Source organism: Salmo salar, chromosome 15 (assembly GCF_965601325.2).
Source record: "Salmo salar chromosome 15, fSalSal1, whole genome shotgun sequence".
NCBI classification, from domain to species: Eukaryota; Metazoa; Chordata; class Actinopteri; order Salmoniformes; family Salmonidae; genus Salmo; species Salmo salar.
The window spans coordinates 6,505,365-6,530,000 of NC_138305.1; the positions used below are offsets into that span (position 1 = coordinate 6,505,365).

The 24,636-nt window shown below is 41.7% G+C and overlaps 1 protein-coding gene across 1 annotated transcript in view; it reads left to right on the forward strand.

The window, feature by feature from the left end:
* Positions 1 to 3,581: 3,581 nt before the first annotated feature.
* Positions 3,582 to 24,636, forward strand: part of LOC106570902 (anthrax toxin receptor 2) — a 115,024-nt gene continuing 93,969 nt past the window's right edge. Inside the window, exons 1-6 of the mRNA XM_045695384.2 lie at positions 3,582 to 4,100; positions 11,737 to 11,808; positions 18,025 to 18,096; positions 18,350 to 18,431; positions 19,601 to 19,705; positions 20,038 to 20,187. Coding sequence (XP_045551340.1) covers positions 3,949 to 4,100; positions 11,737 to 11,808; positions 18,025 to 18,096; positions 18,350 to 18,431; positions 19,601 to 19,705; positions 20,038 to 20,187 — 633 coding nt within the window. The 5' untranslated portion in view covers positions 3,582 to 3,948. The remainder of the gene's footprint in view (positions 4,101 to 11,736; positions 11,809 to 18,024; positions 18,097 to 18,349; positions 18,432 to 19,600; positions 19,706 to 20,037; positions 20,188 to 24,636) is intronic.

Genomic DNA, 24,636 nt, shown 5'->3' on the forward strand with positions numbered 1-24,636 from the left:
TGATTCTGCTCCAGCCATTACAACGAGCCCGTTCTCCCCAATTTAAGGTATCACCAACCTCCTGATATGTACAGTACCAGTCAAATGTTTCTCATTCAAGGGTTTTTCTTTATTTTTACTATTTTCTACATTTTAGAATAATAGTGAAGACATCAACACTATGAAATAACACATATGGAATCATGTAGTAACCAAAAAAAGTGTTAAATAAAGCAAACCATTTTTTTATATTTGAGATTCTTCAAAGTAGCCACCCTTTGCCTTAATGACAGCTTTGCACACTCTTGGCATTCTCTCAACCAGCTTCCCCTGGAATGCTTTTCCAACAGTCTTGAAGGAGTTCCCGCATATGCTGAGCACTTGTTGGCTGCTTTTCCTTCACTCTGCGCTCCAACTCATTCCAAACCATCTCAATTGGGATGAGGTCCGGTGATTGTGGAGGCCAGGTCATCTGATGCAGCACTCCATCACTCTCCTTCTTGGTAAAATAGCCCTTACACAGCCTGGAAGTGTGTTGGGTCATTGCCCTGTTGTAAAACAAACGATAGTCACACTAAGCGCAAACCAGATGGGATGACGTATCGCTGCAGAATGCTGTGGTAGCCATGTTGGTGCCTTAAATTCTAAATAAATCACTGACAGTCTCACTAGCAAAGCACCCCCACACCATCACACCTCCTCCATGCTTCAAAGTGGGAACCATACATGCAGAGCTCATCTGTTCACCCACTCTGCGTCTCACAACGACACAGTGGTTGGAACCAAAAATCTCACATTTGGACTCATCAACCCAAAGGACAGATTTCCACCAGTCTAATGTCCATTGCTCGTGTTTCTTGGCCCAAGCACATCTCTTCTTATTATTGGTGTCCTTTAGTAGTGGTTTCTTTGAAGCAATTTGACAATGAAGGCCTGATTCACGCAGTCTCCTCTGAACAGTTGATGTTGAGATGTGTCTGTTATTTGAACTCTGTGAAGCCTTTATTTGAGCTGCATTTTCTGAGGCTTATTATTAGATAGTAAGTCATTATTATGAGATAGTAAGTCATTATTATGAGATAGTAAGTCATTATTATGAGATAGTAAGTCATTATTATGAGATAGTAAGTCATTATGAGATAGTAAGTCTGCATCATTGATACTGAATTGTCCTGCAGATCTACCCTTATATTAATCATTTAAAAATAAAAAAAATGGATGTACCAGATTGTCCCTTTAATTGAATTAATTAATTAATTAATTAAATCTGATGCCAACCAAATGCCATCAAACAGGCACAAACTCACATCAACAAAACTCTCCAGTCCATTATTAATATGGAACAATATCACTCTCTCTCTCTCTCTAACACGCATATGCACGCACACACGCACACACACACACACACACACACACACATACATGCATAAACACACACACAAAATGTGTAATTGACTTTAGGATATACAGTGCCTTCGAAACGTATTCAGACCCCTTGACTTTTTCCACATTTTGTTATGTTACAGTTTTACTTTAAAATGGATTTAAACAATTTAAAATCCACAGGTATATACAATACCCCATAATGACAAAGCGAAAGCAGGTTTTCAGACCCTTGGCTGTGAGACTTGAAATTGAGCTGTTTCCATTGATTTCCATTTCCATTGATCATCCTTGAGATGTTTCTACAACTTGATTGGACATGATTTGGAAAGGCACACAGCTGTCTATATAAGGTTCCACAGCTGACAGTGCATATCAGAGCAAAAACCAAGCCATGAGGTTGAAGGAATTGTCTGTAGAGCTCCAAAACAGGATTGTGTCGAGGCACAGATCTGGGGAAGGGTACCAAAAAATGTATTCAGCATTGAAGGTCCCCAAGAACACAATGGCCTCCATCATTCTTAAATGGAAGAAGTTTGGAACCACCAAGACTCTTCCTAATGCTGGCCGCCTGGCCAAACTGAGCAATCGAGGGAAAAGGGCCTTGGTCAGGGAGGTGACCAAGAACCCGATGGTCACTCTGACAGAGCTCTAGAGTTCCTCTGTGGATATGGGAGAACCTTCCCGAACGACAACAATCTCTGCAGCACTCCACCAATCAGGCAATGGTGGAGTGGCCAGACGGAAGCCACTCCTCAGTAAAAGGCACATGACAGCCCTCTTGGATTTTGCCAAAAGGCACCTAACGGACTCTCAGACCATGAGAAACAAGATTCTCTGGTCTGATGAAACTAAGATTGAACTCTTTGGCCTGAATGTCAAGCGTCACGTCTGGAGGAAACCTGGCATCATCACTACGGTGAAGCATGGTGGTGGCAGCATCATGCTGTGGGGATGTTTTTCAACGGCAGGGACTGGGAGACTAGTCAGGATCGAGTCAAAGATGAACAGAGCAAAGTACAGAGAGATCCTTGATGAAAACCTGCTCCAGAGCACTCAGGACCTCAGATTGGTGCAAAGGTTCACCTTCCAACAGGACAACGACCCTAGCACACAGCCAAGACAACGCAGGAGTGGCTTCGGGACAAGTCTCAATGTCCTTGAGTGGCCCAGCCAGAACCCGGACTTGAACCCGATCGAACATCTCTGGAGAAACCTAAAAATAGCTGTGCAGCGATGCTCCCCATCCAACCTGACAGAGCTTGAGAGAATCTGCAGAGTAGAATGGAAGAAACTCCCCAAATACAGGTGTGCCAAGCTTGTAGCGTCATACCCAAGAAGACTCAAGGCTGTAATCGCTGCTGAAGGTGCTTTAACAAAGTACTGAGTAAAGGGTCTGAATACTTATGTAAATGTTATATTTCATTTATTTTTTTAAATAGCAAAATAAATCTAAAAACAAGTTTTTGCTTTGTCATTATGGCATAATGTGTTGCATTGATGAGAAAAAAACAACAATTTAATCAATTTTAGAATAAGGCTGTAACCTAACAAAATGTGCAGAAAGTCAAGGGGTCTGAATACTTTCCGAAGGCACTGTACATAAGGTTAACCTTGAAAGTTGAGGACTGCCTGATGCAAAGTGCACATTGGATTCATGTGATAAAGATCAAATAAACATATCTCATAATAATGACTCACTATCTCAAAATAATGACTCACTATCTTATAATAATGACTCCCTATTTCATAATCATGATCTCACAATCTCATAACTCATCGTCAGATAAAAAAATGTTTGCGGGCTATTGTGGTTGGATAAAAAAAAAAATAGGACTGGTGACAGCAGGATTTGGGTTTACGTTTTGATGGTGCTGTATTCCGCATAACAAAATATGCTTCGACTGTAGGCAAAGGCTATGTTTTCATATTTAATTGGTGGCCCTCACTCTCCTCCCTCCACCCAAAAACAGCATTTTAGATAAAGACTAGGCTGCAAATTATTATAGGCTATTCACCCACTTTAAACTAACCTTTTGTTAAATAATTGTCAATATACTATGGGCCGACATGTTCTGGTGATTGAATTGTGCCTTTCCCGTTTCACCAACCTCTGAAAGACCTTACAGCAGCTGTGCTTGCGCTCCTGACAGCACTGCGACCACCCGGGGACCCACTCAACTTTACCACGTCGGTTTTCACCAGGCGCATGCGCCTTTTGGAATCAGTTTAACTTTTCTTGGGAGCTGCTTCGTTGTAGCCTACGGGGGATGTTTTTATGCAATGGGCTATTGTATTGACTCAACACATGCTGAGGTTACAAGGTCTAGTGTAAAATGGTCATAGGACATTAGGAAATACTGTCGGTGACATGGGCTCTGTTATTTCCTCTATTTTGTAACAAGGCTAGATATCATTGTTGCGCTTGTATACATTTTGACATCTTACTCGTCAACCGTTGCAGATGTGCGAATAGTTTTTAGTCTACTCACTAGGCCTGCTGTTCATGTGCTAGAATAATACGTGTGTAATTTCGCTTTACAAGTTTACTTTGCGGCCCACAACGACACACCGTTGAACTTGACAATGAAGGAGAAAACACGCCATCGCGCTAAATTCCACTGGACGTTAACAGCAGTAAGAGCTGGAGTAATTCTGCTGAGTTTGTTTGCATGGTCTTGTCATGCAGAAGAAGCGTCTTGCCACGGAGCTTACGACTTATACTTCGTTTTAGATAGGTAAGTAAAACGTTGTATCACATCTGTATCACAGGAGTAGCTGCTTGTGCTTAGGGATGGATACAAAAAAAAAACAAGACAATGTAGCTACAGTGCTACAATGTAACAGTTTAACAATGTCACAACAATGTCACCTTTACCAAGTCACAATTACTTTTCATTTGGTTTAGATTCAAAACAAATCCTATATGTTTTGTCCGTTAGTTTCAGCAGCTGAAAGGTTAATTTGGTTAGTTCTGGTTGCCTGCTTATATGATATATAACGCTGGCCTAAATGTAATTCAAGGACATTCCAATACATGCATCATCATTAGGATGGTTGAATCATGGTCAAGTTCAACTCAGGGCAGCAGAGAAGAGTTATCATGAGGATGCAGGACAACTGGACAACTGTGTATGTGACAGATTGGCATGGGTTCAAATCCCGGTCTCCTGCTTATCAGAAGACTATGTTAGCCCGCTGAGCTAAGGGCCTACTCATTAGTTTGGGGGAGCTAACACAAGTATTCAGGTCTCAGGCAAGGTTATAAGTCACTTGAGTAGTTTGCCGAACCACCTCTGTTACACTTTACTTTAAAGATAATGTTAAAGCTCTGATTTCATCACCAGTTTATGCCAGGCCTATGTCACAATGACAGCAGACTGTGGGCTAGAATGGATACACTGTATAGTTCTGCCAAACCATAATAACATGAAGCTACAGAGACAAAACTTTAGGGTTGCAGCCTAAATCTAACCATCGGTTTAACCCAAATCCCTTGTTTGCCATAAATGTGGTTTACTAACTTGTAACATAAGGATAGTTCTTTCCAGTTCGGCAAGAGTTAAGACACAGCTGAAGTTCTGCAATTACGTACCATACTTTAGCAGGAAGCAGACTTGATACAAAGCATTTTTTTGACTTCAATTATTCTTCTTTCCCATCTTGACTCAATGCCATATTTGTGCAAGCTGACTCCTCCCCTTCCTGCCCAGTTTCAAACCCTCTGTCTACTCCTCCTCTTCCTGCCCCAGTTTCAAACCCTCTGTCTGCTCCATCCTGTCTTCAGTTAGAAAATGACAGGATGATGCTCATAGTACTGTTGATACAACTGACAAAGTAAAAAGGGGCATTTTGATTTGCTTTAGTAGGACAGTCCAACACCTTTGCCATTACACCAAGAGGACCGAACCTCTTGTTGAGGTTGCTAGTACCTGATTCACACTATAGGACATGCCTAACCCATACTGTTCTGGCTTGGAGATTTGTTGTTTTTCTTTCTTCACATTGTCTTTCCAGATCTGTTCCAGCAGTAACTCTGATGGATGTGTAACCAGGCCAGGTTACTGGCCTGATGGATGTGTAACCAGGCCAGGTCAATGCAGCTCAGCTCGGTTTAGCTCAGTACTGTGAAAAAGAGCATAGGTGTTGGATTGAGGAAAGGACCCTACAATATAATGTAGTCACAAAGCTTATCACCAGATTCGTTACCCCCCCCCCTCCCCCTCAACCCACTCTTTGCCAGACAGAGACATTTAACTTGGAGATGGAGACAGATACATTTAACTTGGACATGGGGGACGAGAGGTGCTCTGTGAAAGATGGCGGAAGGATCTTTTCATGTTTTAATGTTCTCTGCACATACATTAAATTGTAATTATTTGTTTAAATTACCACAGTGTCGTTATCATTAAGGGTACATTTTTACACTCTAACCGTGTTCACATTGGTCACTTTGACTGATACAGGGTACGGTTTGCCAATGGCTGAGGTGTGTGAGACAAACACACTCCAATGTCACCTGCCGTTGACTGTTACAGTCACATTTAGTCACGTGATGTATCTGGATGATAACAATGATAACAATCAGCTATCGACCAAGATAGTTTATTTCATGAATGTAGGTGGTAGTGGTATTGTAGCAAGGAAGTAAGTAGACCGGGGAAGTCGACCGGGGAAGTCGACCAGGGAAGTAGTCCATGCCACAGTAATTGAGTTTATTGAATCTCTATTGTCATGCAGTGGTAGAAACTCACACAATTTGTGGTTTTGGCACAACACAAAATATGAGTGGTTATAACAGAAAATATGTTTCTTGACTCTGCTCATCATGAGCACCATAATGAACACTTTACCAATATAAAGAGACAGCCAACTACAGCAGGGGGTTGGGGGATCAAGTTCATAGAGTCTTCTCAGGATTTATATGACTCATGTTCAATTAAGTTTCAAAGACAATGTGGTTGTCTTTCTTCTATCGCCGCTTCCAGCAGACAATGTGTGAAGTATGGGGCTTTTGCTCTCCTATGCAAGCTGCAAACTATCCATGACTTCAGCTCAGTTTGGTAGAGCATGGCTCTTGCAATGCCTACATAGTGGGTTCGATTCCTACATAGTGGGTTCCACCTATATGAAAAACATGCATGGGGCTGGGTTTTTTCCTTTCTAAATGTAATCCGTTACTAGTTACTAGTTACCTGTCCAAAATTGTAATAACGTAACTTTTGGATTACCCAAACGCAGTAACGTAATCTGATTACATTCAGTTACTTTTAGATTACTTTCCCCTTAAGAGGCATTAGAAGAAGGCAAAAATGTATGTTACCAATTGAATGACATCTATCGCAGGATAAATCAATGTTAAAGTTTAACATAGCTGGACATATATGGATGTTACATTTTACTTTATGGGTTGGTTATGTAGGCTTCTTCTAACCCATCACTTTCTACTACATATAATAATATGATTCAATTATATCTTTACATTAAAAACCAAAGTCTATCAGAATTCTAGTCATTCCAATAAATGTTATACCCCTTGATCTTCAAGAATAGGACTTGGAAATATGGAAGTATAGATTAGCCAAATAGTTTTACCTGAGCATAACCCCAAAACTAAGGACTTATTAGCCAGCCCTACTCTGTTGTTTATGATTTTGTTGTCATGGAGGACTGATTGGGCTCATTGATTCTAGTTGAAAAATAAATTCTGCGCTCATGGAATGGCCTGCTTGAGCACTACTGAGAAGTGTTATTTACATGTGAAAAATGAATGTCATATGATGCATTACTATAGTCCTATTGTTTACCTTTTTGTTATTGACACTTCGATATCTTGATAATATGCACCTGTTTTAAAGGGCAAATCCACAGATGAAACAATAACAAAACAACAACAAAATATCAACATGATAGTTGTAACCATGTTATTAGGATATACAGTGTTTGTTTACATTTACAATATTTACAAACATTGGAGTAAAACAAGCTTATGTTTTGGGTTCTCATGGAGTGTAACAGTTGAACTAAACTCATGAGGCATTTAGAAGTTATATTCCAAAATAATCAATGGATATATATATGGAATTGTCACGCCCTGACCATAGAGAGCCCTCGGGGTTCTCTATGGTGTTTTAGGTCAGGACGTGACTAGGGGGGTTATCTAGCATTTTGTTTTCTATGTTTGTTTGTGAGTGTGGTTCCCAATTAGAGGCAGCTGTTTATCGTTGTCTCTAATTGGGGATCATACTTAAGTGGTCATTTGTTCCCACCTGATTTGTGGGATATTGTTTGTGTGAGAGTGCATGTTGCACCACGTTTTTTCACGTTCGTAGTTTGTTTATTGTTTTGTGTAGAAGTTTCACTGAAATTAAGATGTGGAACCCAACACACGCTGCACCTTGGTCTGTCAATTTCCACGAGCGTGACAGAATATCCCACCACACAAGGACCAAGCAGCGTGTTCATGAGGTGAAGGAGTTTTGGACATGGGAGGAGATCATGGGAGGACATGAGACCCTTCCTTGGCGGGAGTCGCAGAGGACGCAGGAAGGACAGAGATGACGCCGGGGACCGCGGCCACAGAAACCCCAAGATATTTTTTTGAGGGGGGCACGAGGGGTGGTCGATTGAGCAGCGGGGAGTGCCAGAGCCCGCCTGGGAGTCGATGGAACAGTGTGAGGAAGGATACCGGAGAGAGGGGTTAGCTAGGAGTATGCGGCAACGCAGGCGTATGGAGGAGCGTGTCATCAGTCCGGTGAAACCTGTGCTGGCTTCACGCATCTGGCCTCCAGTGCGCCTCCCTAGTCCGGTACGTCCTGTGCCAGATCCCCACACTCGTCCTGAAGAGCCAGAGACCGTCAGGGAGGCAATGGAGAAGTTGGGAGAGAGCGAGATGAGAGAGATGTTAGACCTGAAGATCCTGTCAGCAGTCTGGTGCATCATGGGACAGCTCTCCGCACCCTTCCGGAAGTGCGTGTCACCAGTCCGGTGCCACCTGTGCCGGCTCCACGCATCAGGCCTCCAGTGCGCCTCCCCAGTCCGGTACGTCCTGTGCCAGCTCCCCGCACTCGCCCTAAAGTGCGTGTGAACAGTCCAGTGCCACCTGTACCGGCTCCACGCACTAGGCCTCCAGTGCGCCTCTCCAGCCCGGCGCGTCCTGTGCCGGCTCCACGCACTCGACCTGAGGAGCGTGTCATCAGTCCGGTGCAACCTGCGCCGATGCTCAGTATAGGCATGGCGTCCAGTCCCGCTCCAAAGCCGGAGCCTTCCTCTGCGCCGGTGCCCAGTCCAGGCACGGCGGCCAACTCGGCTCCATGGCCAGGGCCCTCCTCTGCGCTGATGCCCAGTCTGGGCACGGCGTTCTACCCGGCTCTGGGCAGGGGCAAAGACCCGCACAGGAGCTGCCACCGACACTAGTCACCCCCCCTACCCTCCCCAGTTGGTTTCAGGTTTTGCGGTCGGAGTCCGCACCTTTGGGGGGGGTACTGTCACGCCCTGAAACCCCGAGGGCTCTCTATGGTGTTTGGGCGCGACAATTCTATATATATATCCATTGCGTGACAATAATTTATGGATGTAGCAACTTCAGATTGTTCCTTTAAGTCTCATCAAAAGTGTCTAAGTTTGAACATGTGTCCATTAGGCCTATGGATTTAGTTTTTATCAGCATGAATTATATTGAGCAATAAAAGCCCCACTTTTATTCCGTAGGCTTGGATCTGTACTATGCAGCTGTTGCAAGAGCGCATTTTTCACTGGCTGTCCACTGGTTTCAAAAACAATGATTGATAGACAGCTTAAACTTCTTGAATTCAACCATTATTGGGTTAAAATACACATTTAGATTTGTGAACAGTAAGGCGCAAATAGCTAAATGAGAGAGAAGCAGTGTGATTCACATCAATGTGCTATGTAAATATTAATTAATAAGTGATATCCGTATCGAGATGATTACACCGCTGCTGTCATCCTTACCTCCAAGCATTTATTCAAGTTGAAGAATATTTGGATGCCGACAGCAGTCGCACCATTGGAAGACATAGCTTGGATTGTAGCCTATAAAAGCCTATTCCCGCTCTTTTCCCCGCAATCCATTAAACACATTTGGTGTATCATCATAGTGGTCTCTGATTTGTGGTCAGACTCACTCAGGTTGGAACAAACATACATTTGCGCCTTTTTTCAATGCTGGTTTCAATGTCATTGAGAAAACAGAGAAGGGACAATGATTTTTTTCCCGCAAACATCCTTTCTGAATTTAAAAGTAATCAACTAGTTTTTCAAAAGTATCAGTAATCTGATTACAATATTTTTGCTGGTAACATAACGGATTACAGTTACTGTTTTTTTGTTACTCCCCAACCCTGTGCACGCATTATAAGTCACTTTGGATAAAATTGTCTGCTGAAAGGCATATACAGTGGGGAGAACAAGTATTTGATACACTGCCGATTTTGCAGGTTTTCCTACTTACAAAGCATGTAGAGGTCTGTAATTTTTATCATAGGTACATTTCAACTGTGAGAGACGGAATCTAAAACAAAAATCCAGAAAATCACATTGTATGATTTTTAAGTAATTAATTAGCATTTTATTGCATGACATAAGTATTTGATCACCTACCAACCAGTAAGAATTCCGGCTCTCACAGACCTGTTAGTTTTTCTTTCAGAAGCCCTCCTGTTCTCCACTCATTACCTGTATTAACTGCACCTGTTTGAACTCGTTACCTGTATAAAAGACACCTGTCCACACACTCAATCAAACAGACTCCAACCTCTCCACAATGGCCAAGACCAGAGAGCTGTGTAAGGACATCAGGGATAAAATTATAGACCTGCACAAGGCTGGGATGGGCTACAGGACAATAGGCAAGCAGCTTGGTGAGAAGGCAACAACTGTTGGCGCAATTATTAGAAAATGGAAGAAGTTCAAGATGACGGTCAATCACCCTCGGTCTGGGGCTCCATGCAAGATCTCACCTCGTGGGGCATCAATGATCATGAGGAAGGTGAGGGATCAGCCCAGAACTACACGGCAGGACCTGGTCAATGACCTGAAGAGAGCTGGGACCACAGTCTCAAAGAAAACCATTAGTAACACACTACGCCGTCATGGATTAAAATCCTGCAGCGCACGCAAGGTCCCCCTGCTCAAGCCAGCGCATGTCCAGGCCCATCTGAAGTTTGCCAATGACCATCTGGATGATCCAGAGGAGGAATGGGAGAAGGTCATGTGGTCTGATGAGACAAAAATAGAGCTTTTTGGTCTAAACTCCACTCGCTGTGTTTGGAGGAAGAAGAAGAATGAGTACAACCCCAAGAACACCATCCCAACCGTGAAGCATGGAGGTGGAAACATCATTCTTTGGGGATGCTTTTCTGCAAAGGGGACAGGACGACTGCACCGTATTGAGGGGAGGATGGATGGGGCCATGTATCGTGAGATCTTGGCCAACAACCTCCTTCCCTCAGTAAGAGCATTGAAGATGGGTCGTGGCTGGGTCTTCCAGCATGACAACGACCCGAAACACACAGCCAGGGCAACTAAGGAGTGGCTCCGTAAGAAGCATCTCAAGGTGCTGGAGTGGCCTAGCCAGTCTCCAGACCTGAACCCAATAGAAAATCTTTGGAGGCAGCTGAAAGTCTACATTGCCCAGCGACAGCCCCGAAACCTGAAGGATCTGGAGAAGGTCTGTATGGAGGAGTGGGCCAAAATCCCTGCTGCAGTGTGTGCAAACCTGGTCAAGAACTACAGGAAATGTATGATCTCTGTAATTGCAAACAAAGGTTTCTGTACCAAATATTAAGTTCTGCTTTTCTGATGTATCAAATACTTATGTCATGCAATAAAATGCAAATTACTTACTTATAAATCATAATGTGATTTTCTGGATTTTTGTTTTAGATTCCGTCTCACAGTTGAAGTGTACCTATGATAAAAAGTACAGACCTCTACATGCTTTGTAAGTAGGAAAACCTGCAAAATCGGCAGTGTATCGAATACTTGTTCTCCCCACTGTATGTATAATCTTAAATCATTGGTCTAGAACACATGCAGCTGACTCATGTTATGCTCAGTCAGCAGCACACTTTAATGTTAAACCTATGTTTTGATGAACTGCAGAAGGCTCTCTCTTCGTGTTATCAGTACAGTAACCAGAACTATCACCATCACTGTAGTCAGCAAATCAGCTGTTGGTCCACATATAGTCATCTGTGACTCAGTTGGTAAGCTAAAAACACCAGGGTCGTGGGTTTGATTCCTGCTGGGCTCACATCTTTTCACTCATCACAGACTGTAGCCTACTGTAAATCGTTTTGGTAAATCGTATATATTCTACTGTATATATTAACTGTGTTTTCTCTGTTGCAGGTCGGGAAGTGTTTCTAACGACTGGGGTGAAATTTATGCCTTCGTGAAGAACCTTACAGACCGATTTGTGAGGTGAGCATTGTTTTTTTTCCCCAAACATGGTAAATGTATGTTATACAAATGAACTGTAGTCTGGGAAAAGGGACAATGCTGGACTGTAGTTTGGATGCATGTTTGTTAAAATGGAACCTGAGGCCCTTGGACACGTTTTGTTTTACAATATAAAACAGTGGATATTATTATAACTGACTTTTGTCCAGCTAAAACACAAATCAAATTCATCCCAGTCCATTAAACCGATATAGCCTTGTATATTTACCAACTATCATAGTAGACACAATGTTCAACCTGTGTGGAATGAATACAAGCAGGACAACAGGATCAGTCAACCAAATTGAATTGTAGGCAGAGGACTCGTGTGAACGTAATCGTAACCGGTTTAAATAAATGACTGAAAGTATGGAGGTAGTTCTGTGCCTACCCACCCCCCCTCCCCAAAAAAGGAAAAAAATGTATGTATTAAATAAATCCTCTGCTTTCTTATTATATCTTCTAGACAGTGGTGTAAAAAGTACCCAGTTTTCATACTTGAGTAAAAGTACTTTAATAGAAAATGAAGTAGAAGTAAAAGTTGAAAATCACCCAGTAAAATACTACTTGAGTAAAAATCTAAAAGTATTTGGTTTTAAATATACTTAAGTATCAAAAGTAAATGTAATTGCTAAGATATACAAAAGTATACATTTCAAATTGCTTATATTAAGCAAACCAGTGAGTTTATTAACATTCTTCATCAAGAAAATTGGCAAAATTTCATTATTGACAATGAGAGGTGGGAAAGTTGTTCACTTGTCAAATAGCATTAAAAATAGTTTTCCATACTGTATTTTGCCGATTTCTTTTTGCAACGCAAATATTGAGTCACGACTGAGACAAACTGGTTCACTTTCGGTCCCGAGGCAAAACCAGCTGAGAACCACTGGGCTAGACTATGCAGCTGCTGTTGTTAGTAGTTTACAGTTGATCAGACTGGAATATAGTCTTCTTTCCATGCAGTCCAGCATGTCAGATCTCTACTGTTTAGGTGTATAGGCTGCTACATTTATGTAGATTGTTTTTGATTGTGTCTGTCGGGAGTGAATAAATACCGGAGGAAAGGGGAGAGCGCCTTGAGCTTTGTGCGTTGTGCCCGGGCCCGCACAACCTGTGATTTCTGTGAATCTGATTGGTCAAGAGATGCACAGAGCCTGCAGCAGCACTCGGATGTGAAGGACAGAGAAAATGGTGCGAGTTCACAAAATCATGAGGCAAATCGTAAAAAAAACGGTACTTTTCCACTCTTTTTAACGCTTTGCGTTGATATATTTTGCTAAACTAAATCAAAAGTCAAATGACGCCACACCTGATTGAAAAGTGCTGTGGCAGACGCCACCTAGCCACACGTTTTCCGGTGGCCCTGATTGCAGGGTGATTTTTTTATTGCGTAACAACGGCGATTGACTAAATGTTATGTGCCAGTCCAGACGGTATCGACCCAGCCAAACATAAATGAAGAAACGGTTTGTTGAAGAAAATAGCAAATGGGCCAGGTGTGAGTGGGTGGCAGCGAGGATCAGTCTTCTGGGCTGTGAGAATGGCCATTTGTAACCGGGGTGGACCAGATCCACACATAGATATCTATCGCAGAATGGGCCAGAAGACCTGGGTTCGGGTAGTATTTGACATGTTTCAAATATTTTCAGCGTTTGCTCTAGCCTGCCTAGAGCGCCAGATGGGCGGATGCTTACCGTTTTGGGACTATTCTATTGGTTCATTAAGTCAGGCAAGCTTAGTCAAGCACAGATAAAGCATTTTTAAATGAATGAAAGGATTTCAAATAGTATTTGAACCCAGGCGGTGTGCACGGAATGGGCCAGGGAGAGGCAGGGAGACAGGGAATGTACAGTAAGGCAAAAGAACACTGAGAGGCGAGGACAATCTGCTATACAATGCTCCTTTACCAAGAACACTTCTGTTCTGCCATGTGGAGCATGCAGACTGGAGAGATTTCTCTCTTTTTTTTTTTTTTCCCTTTCTCCGGATTTCTCCTAGTCTGGCATTGCAAGCAAGCTCTTGATTTATTCAGTGTTGGTTGGAAGAGAACTGGAGAAGGTTTTAATTGAAATGACAGGCTTATATTTCAGCCTAGCCTGAGATGTTAGTCTAGATATAAGATCAATAATGTCTATATAGTTCAGATGTGATTCTAGCCAATCCATCACCTGTCTAAAGTTAAAACTGATACAAATTGTTTGACATTTCTCAGTTACGACTAGAATACATTCTCAATGTCCTCAAACAAACTACCCAGTCATGTTCCAAAAATACTTCTTCAGAAAGTACGTGATCTATATGGCTGCTGAATTTCCTTGCCAGATATGGCCGTGTGGCGTAAAGATGCTATGTGCTGTGGGGGAGGACTTGCTGAGACTTGCTGAGACTGGCTGAGAGTGGCTGAGACAAGTTAAGGTCAGCTGTGACAGGCTGAGATGGCTGAGACAAGTTGCAACTAGCTGAGACTGGCTGAGACTGGCTGAGAAATGCTGAGACTAGTTAAGACTAGCTGTGACAGGCTGCGACTGGCTGAGACTGGTTGGGACTAGTTGAGACTAGCTCAGACTAGCTGAGACTAGTTGAGACTAGTTTACACGAGCTGAGATTAGCTGAGTAGCTGAGAGTAGTTGTGTGTGTGTGTGTGTGTGTGTGTGTGTAGTGATGTATCATTGCCATGACAACCTGTTTCCTGTCTGTTATCACTTTCTCCTTCCACAGGAGAACAGCATATCCTCCCTTAAGTCACATACTCGAAATAGGTGATACACACTAGTATATTGGTATGTTTTATACCATGTAACGTTTGTCGGTATGTTTTCTTTTCGTCACACTATACATCTGAAGTAATGTCTTTACACTTATATGCTGACTAGACCGTTCGCGTGCATGTTTATTTTGTCCACCCACACTAGACGCGATCAGGACACGCAGGTTGAAATATCAAAACAAACTCTGAACCAACTATATTAATTTGGGGACAGGTCAAAAAGCAAACATTTATGGCAATTTAGCTAGCTACCTTGCTGTTGCTAGCTAATTTGTCCTGGGATATAAATATTGGGTTGTTATTTTACCTGAAATGCACAAGGTCCTCTGACAATCCACAGATAAAAGGGTAAACCGAGTTTGTTTCTAGTAATCTCTCCTCCTTCGCTTCTTCTTTGGACTTTATATGGCGGTTGGCAACCAACTTTAAGGTGCATTACCACCACCAACTGGACTGGAGTGTGGACCTCAGTTCATCTTTCAATCACCCATGTGGGTATATGCTCCTAAAAACCAATGAGGAGATGGTAGAGGCAGGACTTGCAGCGCATCAAGCATCACAAATAAAAGCAAGTTCTATTTTAGAGCCTGGCTACACAGACTCTCGTTGACACACGCAATCGCTGTTGCTGCAATGATTGAATAACATGTATGTGTGCATTTATTTTGCAACGCGAGCGGTGTGGTCAGCATGTTAGACAGCCTATTTAATAACTATCTCATGCTGTTTTTCTCATGTCAGTGAGACCCTGAGTTGTATTACTGTGCAGTCTCAAAGGAAAAAGGATGTGTGGTATTTCATTTTAGTGTAGAAAGTATACAACACTAAAAGCTACTATTGATATACAGTTCCAGTCATAAGTTTGGACACACCTACTCATTCAAGGGTTTTTCTTTATTTTTACTATGTTCTACGTTCTCTCCACCAGCTTCACCTGGAATGCTTTTCCAACAGTCTTGAAAGAGTTCCCTCATATGCTGAGCACTTGTTGGCTGCTTTTCCTTCACTCTGCGGTCCAACTCATACCAAACCATCTCAATTGGGTTGAGGTCAGGTGATTGTGGAGGCCAAGTCATCTGATTTAGGACTCCATCACTCTCCTTGGTCAAATAGCCTTTACACAGCCTGGAGGTGTGTTGGGTCATTGTCCTGTTGAAAAACAAATGATAGTCCCAATAAGTGCAAACCAGATGGGATTGCGTATCGCTGCAGAATGCTGTGGTAGCAATACTGGTTAAGTGTGCCTTGAATTCTAAATAAATCACAGACAGTGTCACCAGCAAAGCACCCCTGCACCATTACACCTCCTCCTCCTTGCTTCACGGTGGGAACCACACATGCGGAGATCATCCGTTTACCTACTCTCCATCTCACAAAGACAGAGCGTATGGAACCAAAAATCTGAAATAGGGACTCATCTGACCAAAGGACAGATTTCCTCCGGTCTAATATCCATTGTTCGTGTTTCTTGGTTCAAGGAAGTCTCTTCTTGTTGGTGTCCTTTAGTAGTGGTTTCTTTGCAGCAATTTGACCATGAAGAACCGATTCACACAGCCTCCTCTGAACAGTTAATGTTGAGATAAGTCTGTTACTTGAACTCAGTGAAGTATTTATTTGGGCTGCAATTTCTGAGGCTTGTAACTCTAATGAACTTATCCTCTGCAGCAGAGGTAACTCTGTTGCAGTCCTCATGAGAGCCAGTTTCATCATAGCGCTTGATGGTTTTTGCGACTGCACTTAAAGAAACTTTAAAAGTTCTTAAAATGTTCCGTATTGACTGACCTTCATGTCTTAAAGTAATGATGGACTGTCGTTTCTCTTTGCTTATTTGAGCTGTTCTGATTGGTTCAAACACATTAAGAAGGGAAGAATTTCCACAAATTAACTTTTAAGCAGGCACACCTGTTAATTGAAATGCATTCCAGGTGACTACCTCATGAAGCTAGTTGAGAGAATGTCAAGAGTGTGCAAAGCTGTCATCAAGGCAAAGGATGGCTACTTTGAAGAATCTCAAATATAAAATATATTTTGATTTGTTTAACACTTGTTTGGTTACTATATGATTCTATTTGTTTATTTCATATGTTAAAGGGTCTTCACTATTATTCTACAATGTAGAAAATAGTAAAATAAAGAAAAACCCTTGAATGACTAGGTCAGTCCAAACTTTTGACTGGTACTGTACACTGACCTGAAATACACTGACCTGATTTACACTGAATACCAAACATTAAGAACACCTTTGAATATTGAGTTGCTCCCCCCCTTTTTGCCCTCAGAACAGCCTCAATTCGTTGGGGCATGGTTTCTACAAGGTGTCGAAAGCGTTCCATACGGATCGCGGCCCATGTTGACTCCATTGTTTCCCACAGTTGTGTCAAGTTGGCTGGATGTCTTTTGGCTGGTGGACCATTCTTGATACACATGGGAAACTGTTGAGCGTGAAAAATCCAGCATCATTGCAGTTCTTGACACATACCGGTGCACCTGGCACCTACTATCATACCACGTTCAAAGGCACTTAAATCTTTTGTCTTGCCCATTCACCCTCTGAATGGCACACATGCACAATCCACGTCTCAATTGTCTCAAGGCTTGAATATCCTTCTGAGGATCTGCCCCTTTTTTTTTTTCAATTTTCGCCTAAAATGACCCAAATCTATCTGCCTGTAGCTCAGGACCTGAAGCAAGGATATGCATATTATTGATACCATTTGAAAGGAAACACTTTGAAGTTTGTGGAAATATGAAATTAATTTTGGACCATATAACACATTAGATCTGGTAAAAGATAATGGAAAGAAAAAAATAACATTTAAAAAAAAATGTTTTGTACCATCATCTTTGAAATGCAATAGAAAGGCCATAATGTATTATTCCAGTCCAGGCACAATTTTGATTTTGGCCAGTAGATGGCAGCAGTGTATGTGCAAAGTTTTAGACTGATCCAAAGAACAATTGTATTTCTGTTCAAAATGTACTATCAAGACTGCCCAAATGTCCCTAATTGGTTTATTAATAACTTTTCAAGTTCATAACTGTGCACTCTCCTCAAACAATAGCATGGTATTATTTCACTGTAATAGCTACTGTAAATTGGACGGTGCAGTTCAATTAACAAGAATTTAAGCTTTCTGCCAATATCAGATATGTCTCTGTCCTGGGAAATGTTCTTGTTACTTACAACCTCATGCTAATCGCATTAGCCTACATTAGCTCAACCGTCCCGTGGGTGGGACACCGATCTGTAGAGATCCTTAGGAGGTTTTTAACCTGTCTCCTCCCCGTCATCTAAACTGATTTGAGTGGATTTAACAAGTGACATCAATAAGGGATCGTAGCTTTCACCAGGATTTACCTGGTCAGTCTATGTCATTGAAAGAGCTTGTTCTTAATGTTTTGTCCACTACTGTTTTGTTTCATTCCAGCCCCAGCATGAGGGTTTCCTTTATAGTGTTCTCATCTTCAGCCAAAGTGATGTTACCTCTCACTGGAGACAGGTATTATATTCCTCCTATTGATAATGACATGCAATACACTTTGTAGTATCACATTATAAAGAATCATAGTACATGTTATTGCTATAACAAGTACTAAAGCATTGTGCGTATTCCTGGCGGTTTTAAAACTGACTCATTTATTTGAAGTTTAGTCATGACAGTCCCCAATGGCTATTTATATATGTATCCAATTGTAAACACACCCACCGTACCAGAACATGTGAATAGTGAATTGATGTCTTTCTGTTTGAAGATATGAAATCCAGGAAGGCCTGGAGAGACTGAGAGAGGTGAAGCCAGCAGGGGAAACCTACATGCATGAAGGAATTAAAGAGGTGCAGTATGGGTAACCCTCTCCAATAGATGCTTTATAGATGTTACACTAAATATCCACTATCCCTTACCCTAAACCTACTGTAAACCTAACCCTAAACCTACTGTAAACCTAACCCTAAACCTACTCTAACCCTAACTATCCACTATCCCTTACCCTAAACCTACTCTAAACCTAACCCTAAACCTACTCTAGACCGAACCCTAACCTACTGTAAACCTAACCCTAAACCTACTCTAAACCTAACCCTAAACCTAACCCTAAACCTACTTTAAACCTAAACCTACTCTAACCCTAACACTAAACCTACTCTAAACCTAACCCTAAACCTACTCTAAACCTAACCCTAAACCTACTCTAAACCCAACCATAAACCTACTCTAAACTTAACCCTAAACCAACTCTAAACCTACTCTAAATCCCTATATAGTGCACTACTTTAGACCAGAGCGAAAGGAGATACCCAGTCAGTTACACTACTGAATCCGAGTGGTGCTGGGGACTTCCCTAATCGACTTCCGCGTTATCAGCGCCCAGGGAACAGTTGTTGTTGGGGATTAACTGCCTTGATCAAGGGCAGAATGGCAGATTTTTCTACCTTGGCCCTTGGGGGATTCAAACCAGTGACCTTTCGGTTGCTGGCCCAACACTCTTAACCGCTATAAAGTGCAGTATAAAGGGAATATTAAACGGTTAGGTCTGAATTTGTATTCTGCTGACATACTGTACAGGGTTGGGGTCAATTCCATTTCAATTATAGTCAGTTGATTCAGGAAATGAACTTAAAATCCAAGTTCAATTTTCCTTTATTTATTTAACTAGGCAAGTCAGTTAAGAACAAATTCTTATTTACAATGACGGCCTAGGAACAGTGGGTTAACTGCCTTGTTCAGGGGCAAAACGACAGATTTTTACATTGTCAGCTCAGGAATTCGTTCTAGCAACCTTTCGGGTTATTGGCCCAAAGCTCTAACCACTAGACTACCTGCCACCCCTTTGAAAGCATGGAGCATTGAGGAAAACTGAAATCAGAGTTGGAATTTCTGTTTACTTCCTGGCTAAATTGACTGAATCGAAATTAAATTGACCCCATCCCTGTACAGTTTGTTCTTATTCATTCATAATCACATATCTCTGTTTAATTAATACCTCTTGTGTTTGAACCAAAAGGCAAATTATCAAATCAAAGCCCAAACCACCAAGTCCTCCAGCATCATCATAGCTCTGACTGACGGAAAGCTAGAGGTCTTCATACACCAGTTAACAGTCGAAGAGGTGAGCTTGATTTTATTTTAAAAAACTACCTCTACATTTTCACGTTTGTTAGTTCAAGATTCTTTTTTTTCCCCAGACACACCGATTAAGCGCCAATCGTAATTCTAATGGAATCCAGAGAGAACAAAACCCTGTCCTCAAACATTTACATTGTCTATTTAGTCATCATAAACGTTGGACTAAAAAACAATTCTCAATGGAAAATCTTAATTTAAATGCTTTTTAGTCCATGACTCAACATAATCTGGATTCGAGAAACTGGCCATAAATATCCAATGCAGTGTCACTTATTGCTTTAAAGTTAAAATTATTCGTATTTTTCTCTAATGCAGGCCAACATTGCGAGGACCTACGGTGCTCGAGTGTACTGTGTTGGTATCAAGGACTTTGACGAGCAACAGCTAGCAGAGGTGGCTGACACCAAAGATCAAGTGTTCCCTGTCAAAGATGGCTTCCATGCACTCAAAGGCATCGTAAATTCCGTAAGTTTGTATTGTTTTGTTTATTTCTTTGTTCATTTATTCACTAGAAATGTACAATAAGGGTTCTTGATTCAAAGTAAATTATTTTAGAGTTATTTGGTAACCTTTTTATGGAAGTTGCCTTTGCTTGAAGAGACAGACGTTCATATTGAGGTGCATGGAAAGAGCCCGTGGAAATAAGTGGTTGTGTGTCTGTTTCCTCCAACATGGTCGTGTCTCCCCAGTGCTGTGTCTGTTTCCTCCAACATGGTCGTGTCTCCTCAGTGCTGTGTCTGTTTCCTCCAACATGGTCGTGTCTCCTCAGTGCTGTGTCTGTTTCCTCCAACATGGTCGTGTTTCCTCAGTGCTGTGTCTGTTTCCTCCAACATGGTCGTGTCTCCTCAGTGCTGTGTCTGTTTCCTCCAACATGGTCGTGTCTCCTCAGTGCTGTGTCTGTTTCCTCCAACATGGTCGTGTTTCCTCAGTGCTGTGTCTGTTTCCTCCAACATGGTCGTGTCTCCTCAGTGCTGTGTCTGTTTCCTCCAACATGGTCGTGTCTCCTCAGTGCTGTGTCTGTTTCCTCCAACATGGTCGTGTCTCCTCAGTGCTGTGTCTGTTTCCTCCAACATGGTCGTGTCTCCTCAGTGCTGTGTCTGTTTCCTCCAACATGGTCGTGTCTCCTCAGTGCTGTGTCTGTTTCCTCCAACATGGTCGTGTCTCCTCAGTGCTGTGTCTGTTTCCTCCAACATGGTCGTGTCTCCCCAGTGCTGTGTCTGTTTCCTCCAACATGGTCGTGTCTCCTCAGTGCTGTGTCTGTTTCCTCCAACATGGTCGTGTCTCCTCAGTGCTGTGTCTGTTTCCTCCAACATGGTCGTGTCTCCTCAGTGCTGTGTCTGTTTCCTCCAACATGGTCGTGTCTCCTCAGTGCTGTGTCTGTTTCCTCCAACATGGTCGTGTCTCCCCGGTGCTGTAATACTGGACACTGCTGTACTAACAGGCCTCGTTGCTCCTCACTCGGATTTCTAGGATTTGAGATCGTCTGTGTGCAGCTTTCAGCTTTCTTTCCGCGGTGACTTCATGACAAAAGTTCCAGACAAGTCAGAGCAACTTCTGATTGTTTTGTTTTCCATGAAGCGTTTTCATTAGCAAGTTACAGTTTTGAAAGCGGACTAGTAGTGACTTCACATATTAAAATGAGGACATGAAGAACTGTACAACACTGTTAGTTCAACCCAATGTTTTGATTGTTGACTAGAGTGTAATAAGGAAGTTCTTCAAATTTTGAAGTTGTATTTGTCACATGCACAAGTACATTGAAATGCCTTGGAAGCCCTTCTCTACAGCAGTATTCAATATCGAAATAGGATGACACTTTTTGGGGGGAGAAATAAGAAATACGATAGGAAGAGAAAAAATAGAGACTGTAAGCGATATACAGGGTCTGCTCTATACAGGGTCTGCTCTATACAGGGTCTGCTCTATACAGGGTCTGCTCTATACAGGGTCTGCTCTATACAGGGACAGCTCTATACAGGGTCTGCTATATACATTATCAGCTACAGTTGAAGTCGGAAGTTTACATAAACCTTAGCCAAATACATTTAAAACCCAGTTTTTCACAATTCCTGACATTTAATCCAAGTAAAGATTCCCTATATTAGGTCAGTTAGGATCACCACTTTATTTTAAGAATGTGAAATGTCAGAATAATAGTAGAGAGTAAATTTTGATCCATTCCTCCTGACAGAGCTGGTGTAATTGAGTCAGGTTTGTAGGCCTCCTTGCTCGCACCTGCTTTTTCAGTTCTGCCCACAAATTGTCTATAGGATTGAGGTCAGGACTTTGTGATGGCCACTCCAATACCTTGACTTTGTTGTCCTTAAGCCATTTTGCCACAACTTTGGAAGTATGCTTTGGGTCATTGTCTATTTGGAAGACCCATTTGCGACCAAGGTTTAACTTTCTGACTGATGTCTTGAGATGTTGCTTCAATATATCCACATAATTTTCCTCCCTCAGGATGCCATCTATTTTGTGAAGTGCACCAAACATAACAATGGTCATTATGGCCAAACCGTTCTATTTTTGTGTCATCAGACCAGAGGACATTTCTCCAAAAAGTACGATATTTGTCCCCATGTGCAGTTGCAAACCATAGTCTGTCTTTTCTATGGCCATTTTGGAGCAGTGGCTTCTTCCTTGCTGAGCGGCCTTTAGTTAATGTCGATATAGGACTCGTTTTACTGTGGATATAGATACTTTTGTACCCGTTTCCTCCATCTTCACAAGGTCCTTTGCTGTTGTTCTGGGATTGATTTGCACTTTTCGCACCAAAGTACTTTCATGGTATGACGGCTGCGTGGTCCCATGGTTTTAATACTTGCGTACTATTGTTTGTACAGATGAACGTGGTACCTTCAGGCATTTGGAAATTGCTCCCAAGGATGAATCAGACTTGTGGAGGTCTACAATTTTTTTTCTGTTGTCTTGGCTGATTTCTTTAGATTTTCCCATGATGTGACTCAAATGATGTCAATTAGCCTATTAGAGTCTTCTAAAGCCATGACATCATTTTCTGGAATTTTCCAAGCTGTTTAAAGACACAGTCAACTTAGTGTATAAAACATCTGACCCACTGGAATTGTGATACAGTGAATTATAAGTGAAATAATCTGTAAACAATTGTTGGAAAAATTACTTGTGTCATGCACAAAGTACTGTAGATGTCCTAACCGACTTGCCAAATCTATAGTTTGATAACAAGAAATTTGTGGAATGGTTGAAAAACGAGTTTTAATGACTCCAACCTAAGTGTATGTAAACTTTTGACTTCAACTGTATACAGTGCATTTGGAAAGTGTTCAGACCCCTTTACTTTTTCCACATTTTGTTACGTTACAGCCTTATTCTAAAATTGATAACATCATTTTTTCCCTCATCAATCTACACACAGTACCCCATAATGACATCACAATACCCCATAATGACATCACAGTACCTCATAATGACAAAAGAATACATAAATGCCTTATTGACATAAGTATTCAGACCCTTTTCTATGAGACTCTAAATTGAGCTCAGGTGCATCCTGTTTCCATTGATCATCCTTGAGATATATACATGTAAACGGGGTTGAATACTTATGGTAATATACTAGTGGTAATATATACATGTAAACAGGGTTGAATACTTATGGTAATATAATAGTGGTAATAAATACATGTAAACAGGGCTGAATACTTATGGTAATATAATAGTGGTAATAAATACATGTAAACAGGGCTGAATACTTATGGTAATATAATAGTGGTAATAAATACATGCAAACAGGAGGAATAGTGACCTGGAACAGGATAAATAGATATTAATATATACATGTAAACAGGAGGAATAGTGACCTGGAACAGGATAAATAGATATTAATATATACATGTAAACAGGAGGAATAGTGACCTGGAACAGGATAAATAGATAGATACTAATGGTAATGGTAATCAATGAACAGTAGTGTAATGGAGTGAACCATCTCATCAATAATCATGACAATGCAAAGACCATCAATAACCTACAGAACTTGAGACGAACGCATGCAGTATTAAGCCATGAAACGCCTTGATTGGCCAGTGAGTGACCAAGCCCTCGTCAAAACCTACAACTTGTTTATTCATCAAAAACCCATCCTCTTTCACGCCACTGCCAGCTATTGCACTCATAATAACCGCTGTGAAAAATAGCGAAGCATATTTGTGGACGCACCCCGCTGGACATATAGAGCTAGCGCCAGCGATAAGATTCACCGTTAAGTTAGTTTGGTCCATATACAACATACTTACAGTAATCATATGACGTGACTCTGATGACTGATGGGCTCTACACATCTCAACCTATATTCACTTAAAGGTACGATCTGGGAATCTGAACAATGGTCCTTTTTTTAATTCATGATGACTGACTGCCAGCCCGTATATCTAGAGGACTGTGTGAATCTACCAGGGGTTTATATACCCCCCCCATCCTTTATCTGTATAACAAATTCAGGTGGCGGGGCCGCCATATTTCAGAAATATCAAAATCCCAGATTGTAGCTTTAAAGGTTCCAAATCAGACTGTCATATTTAATACGGCCCTAGTAACTGCTCTCTCCACTTCAGATTGAAGTTTCCGTGGCGACGTCCATGAGGGGTCCAAGTGCCATATATTTGCCGTTAATACGCTCCTTTTTTTACCGATTGTGTACGGTGGATTTGCATAGTTTGTCCTTTGTTGATTTATTGGCGTAGTAGGAGATAATGTGCTGGTATGACAGTCGGCTCACATAGAAGGCCTTTTTATATGATAATGTCGCCTCAGGGTTTTTAATAGAACGGAGGAATGTAATGGTCTGGTATAATTTCCCCATAAAGGTTTACATTGCTCCCTCATCTCTCTCTCTCCACTTTCTCTCCAACATAGATCCCTCATCTCTCTCTG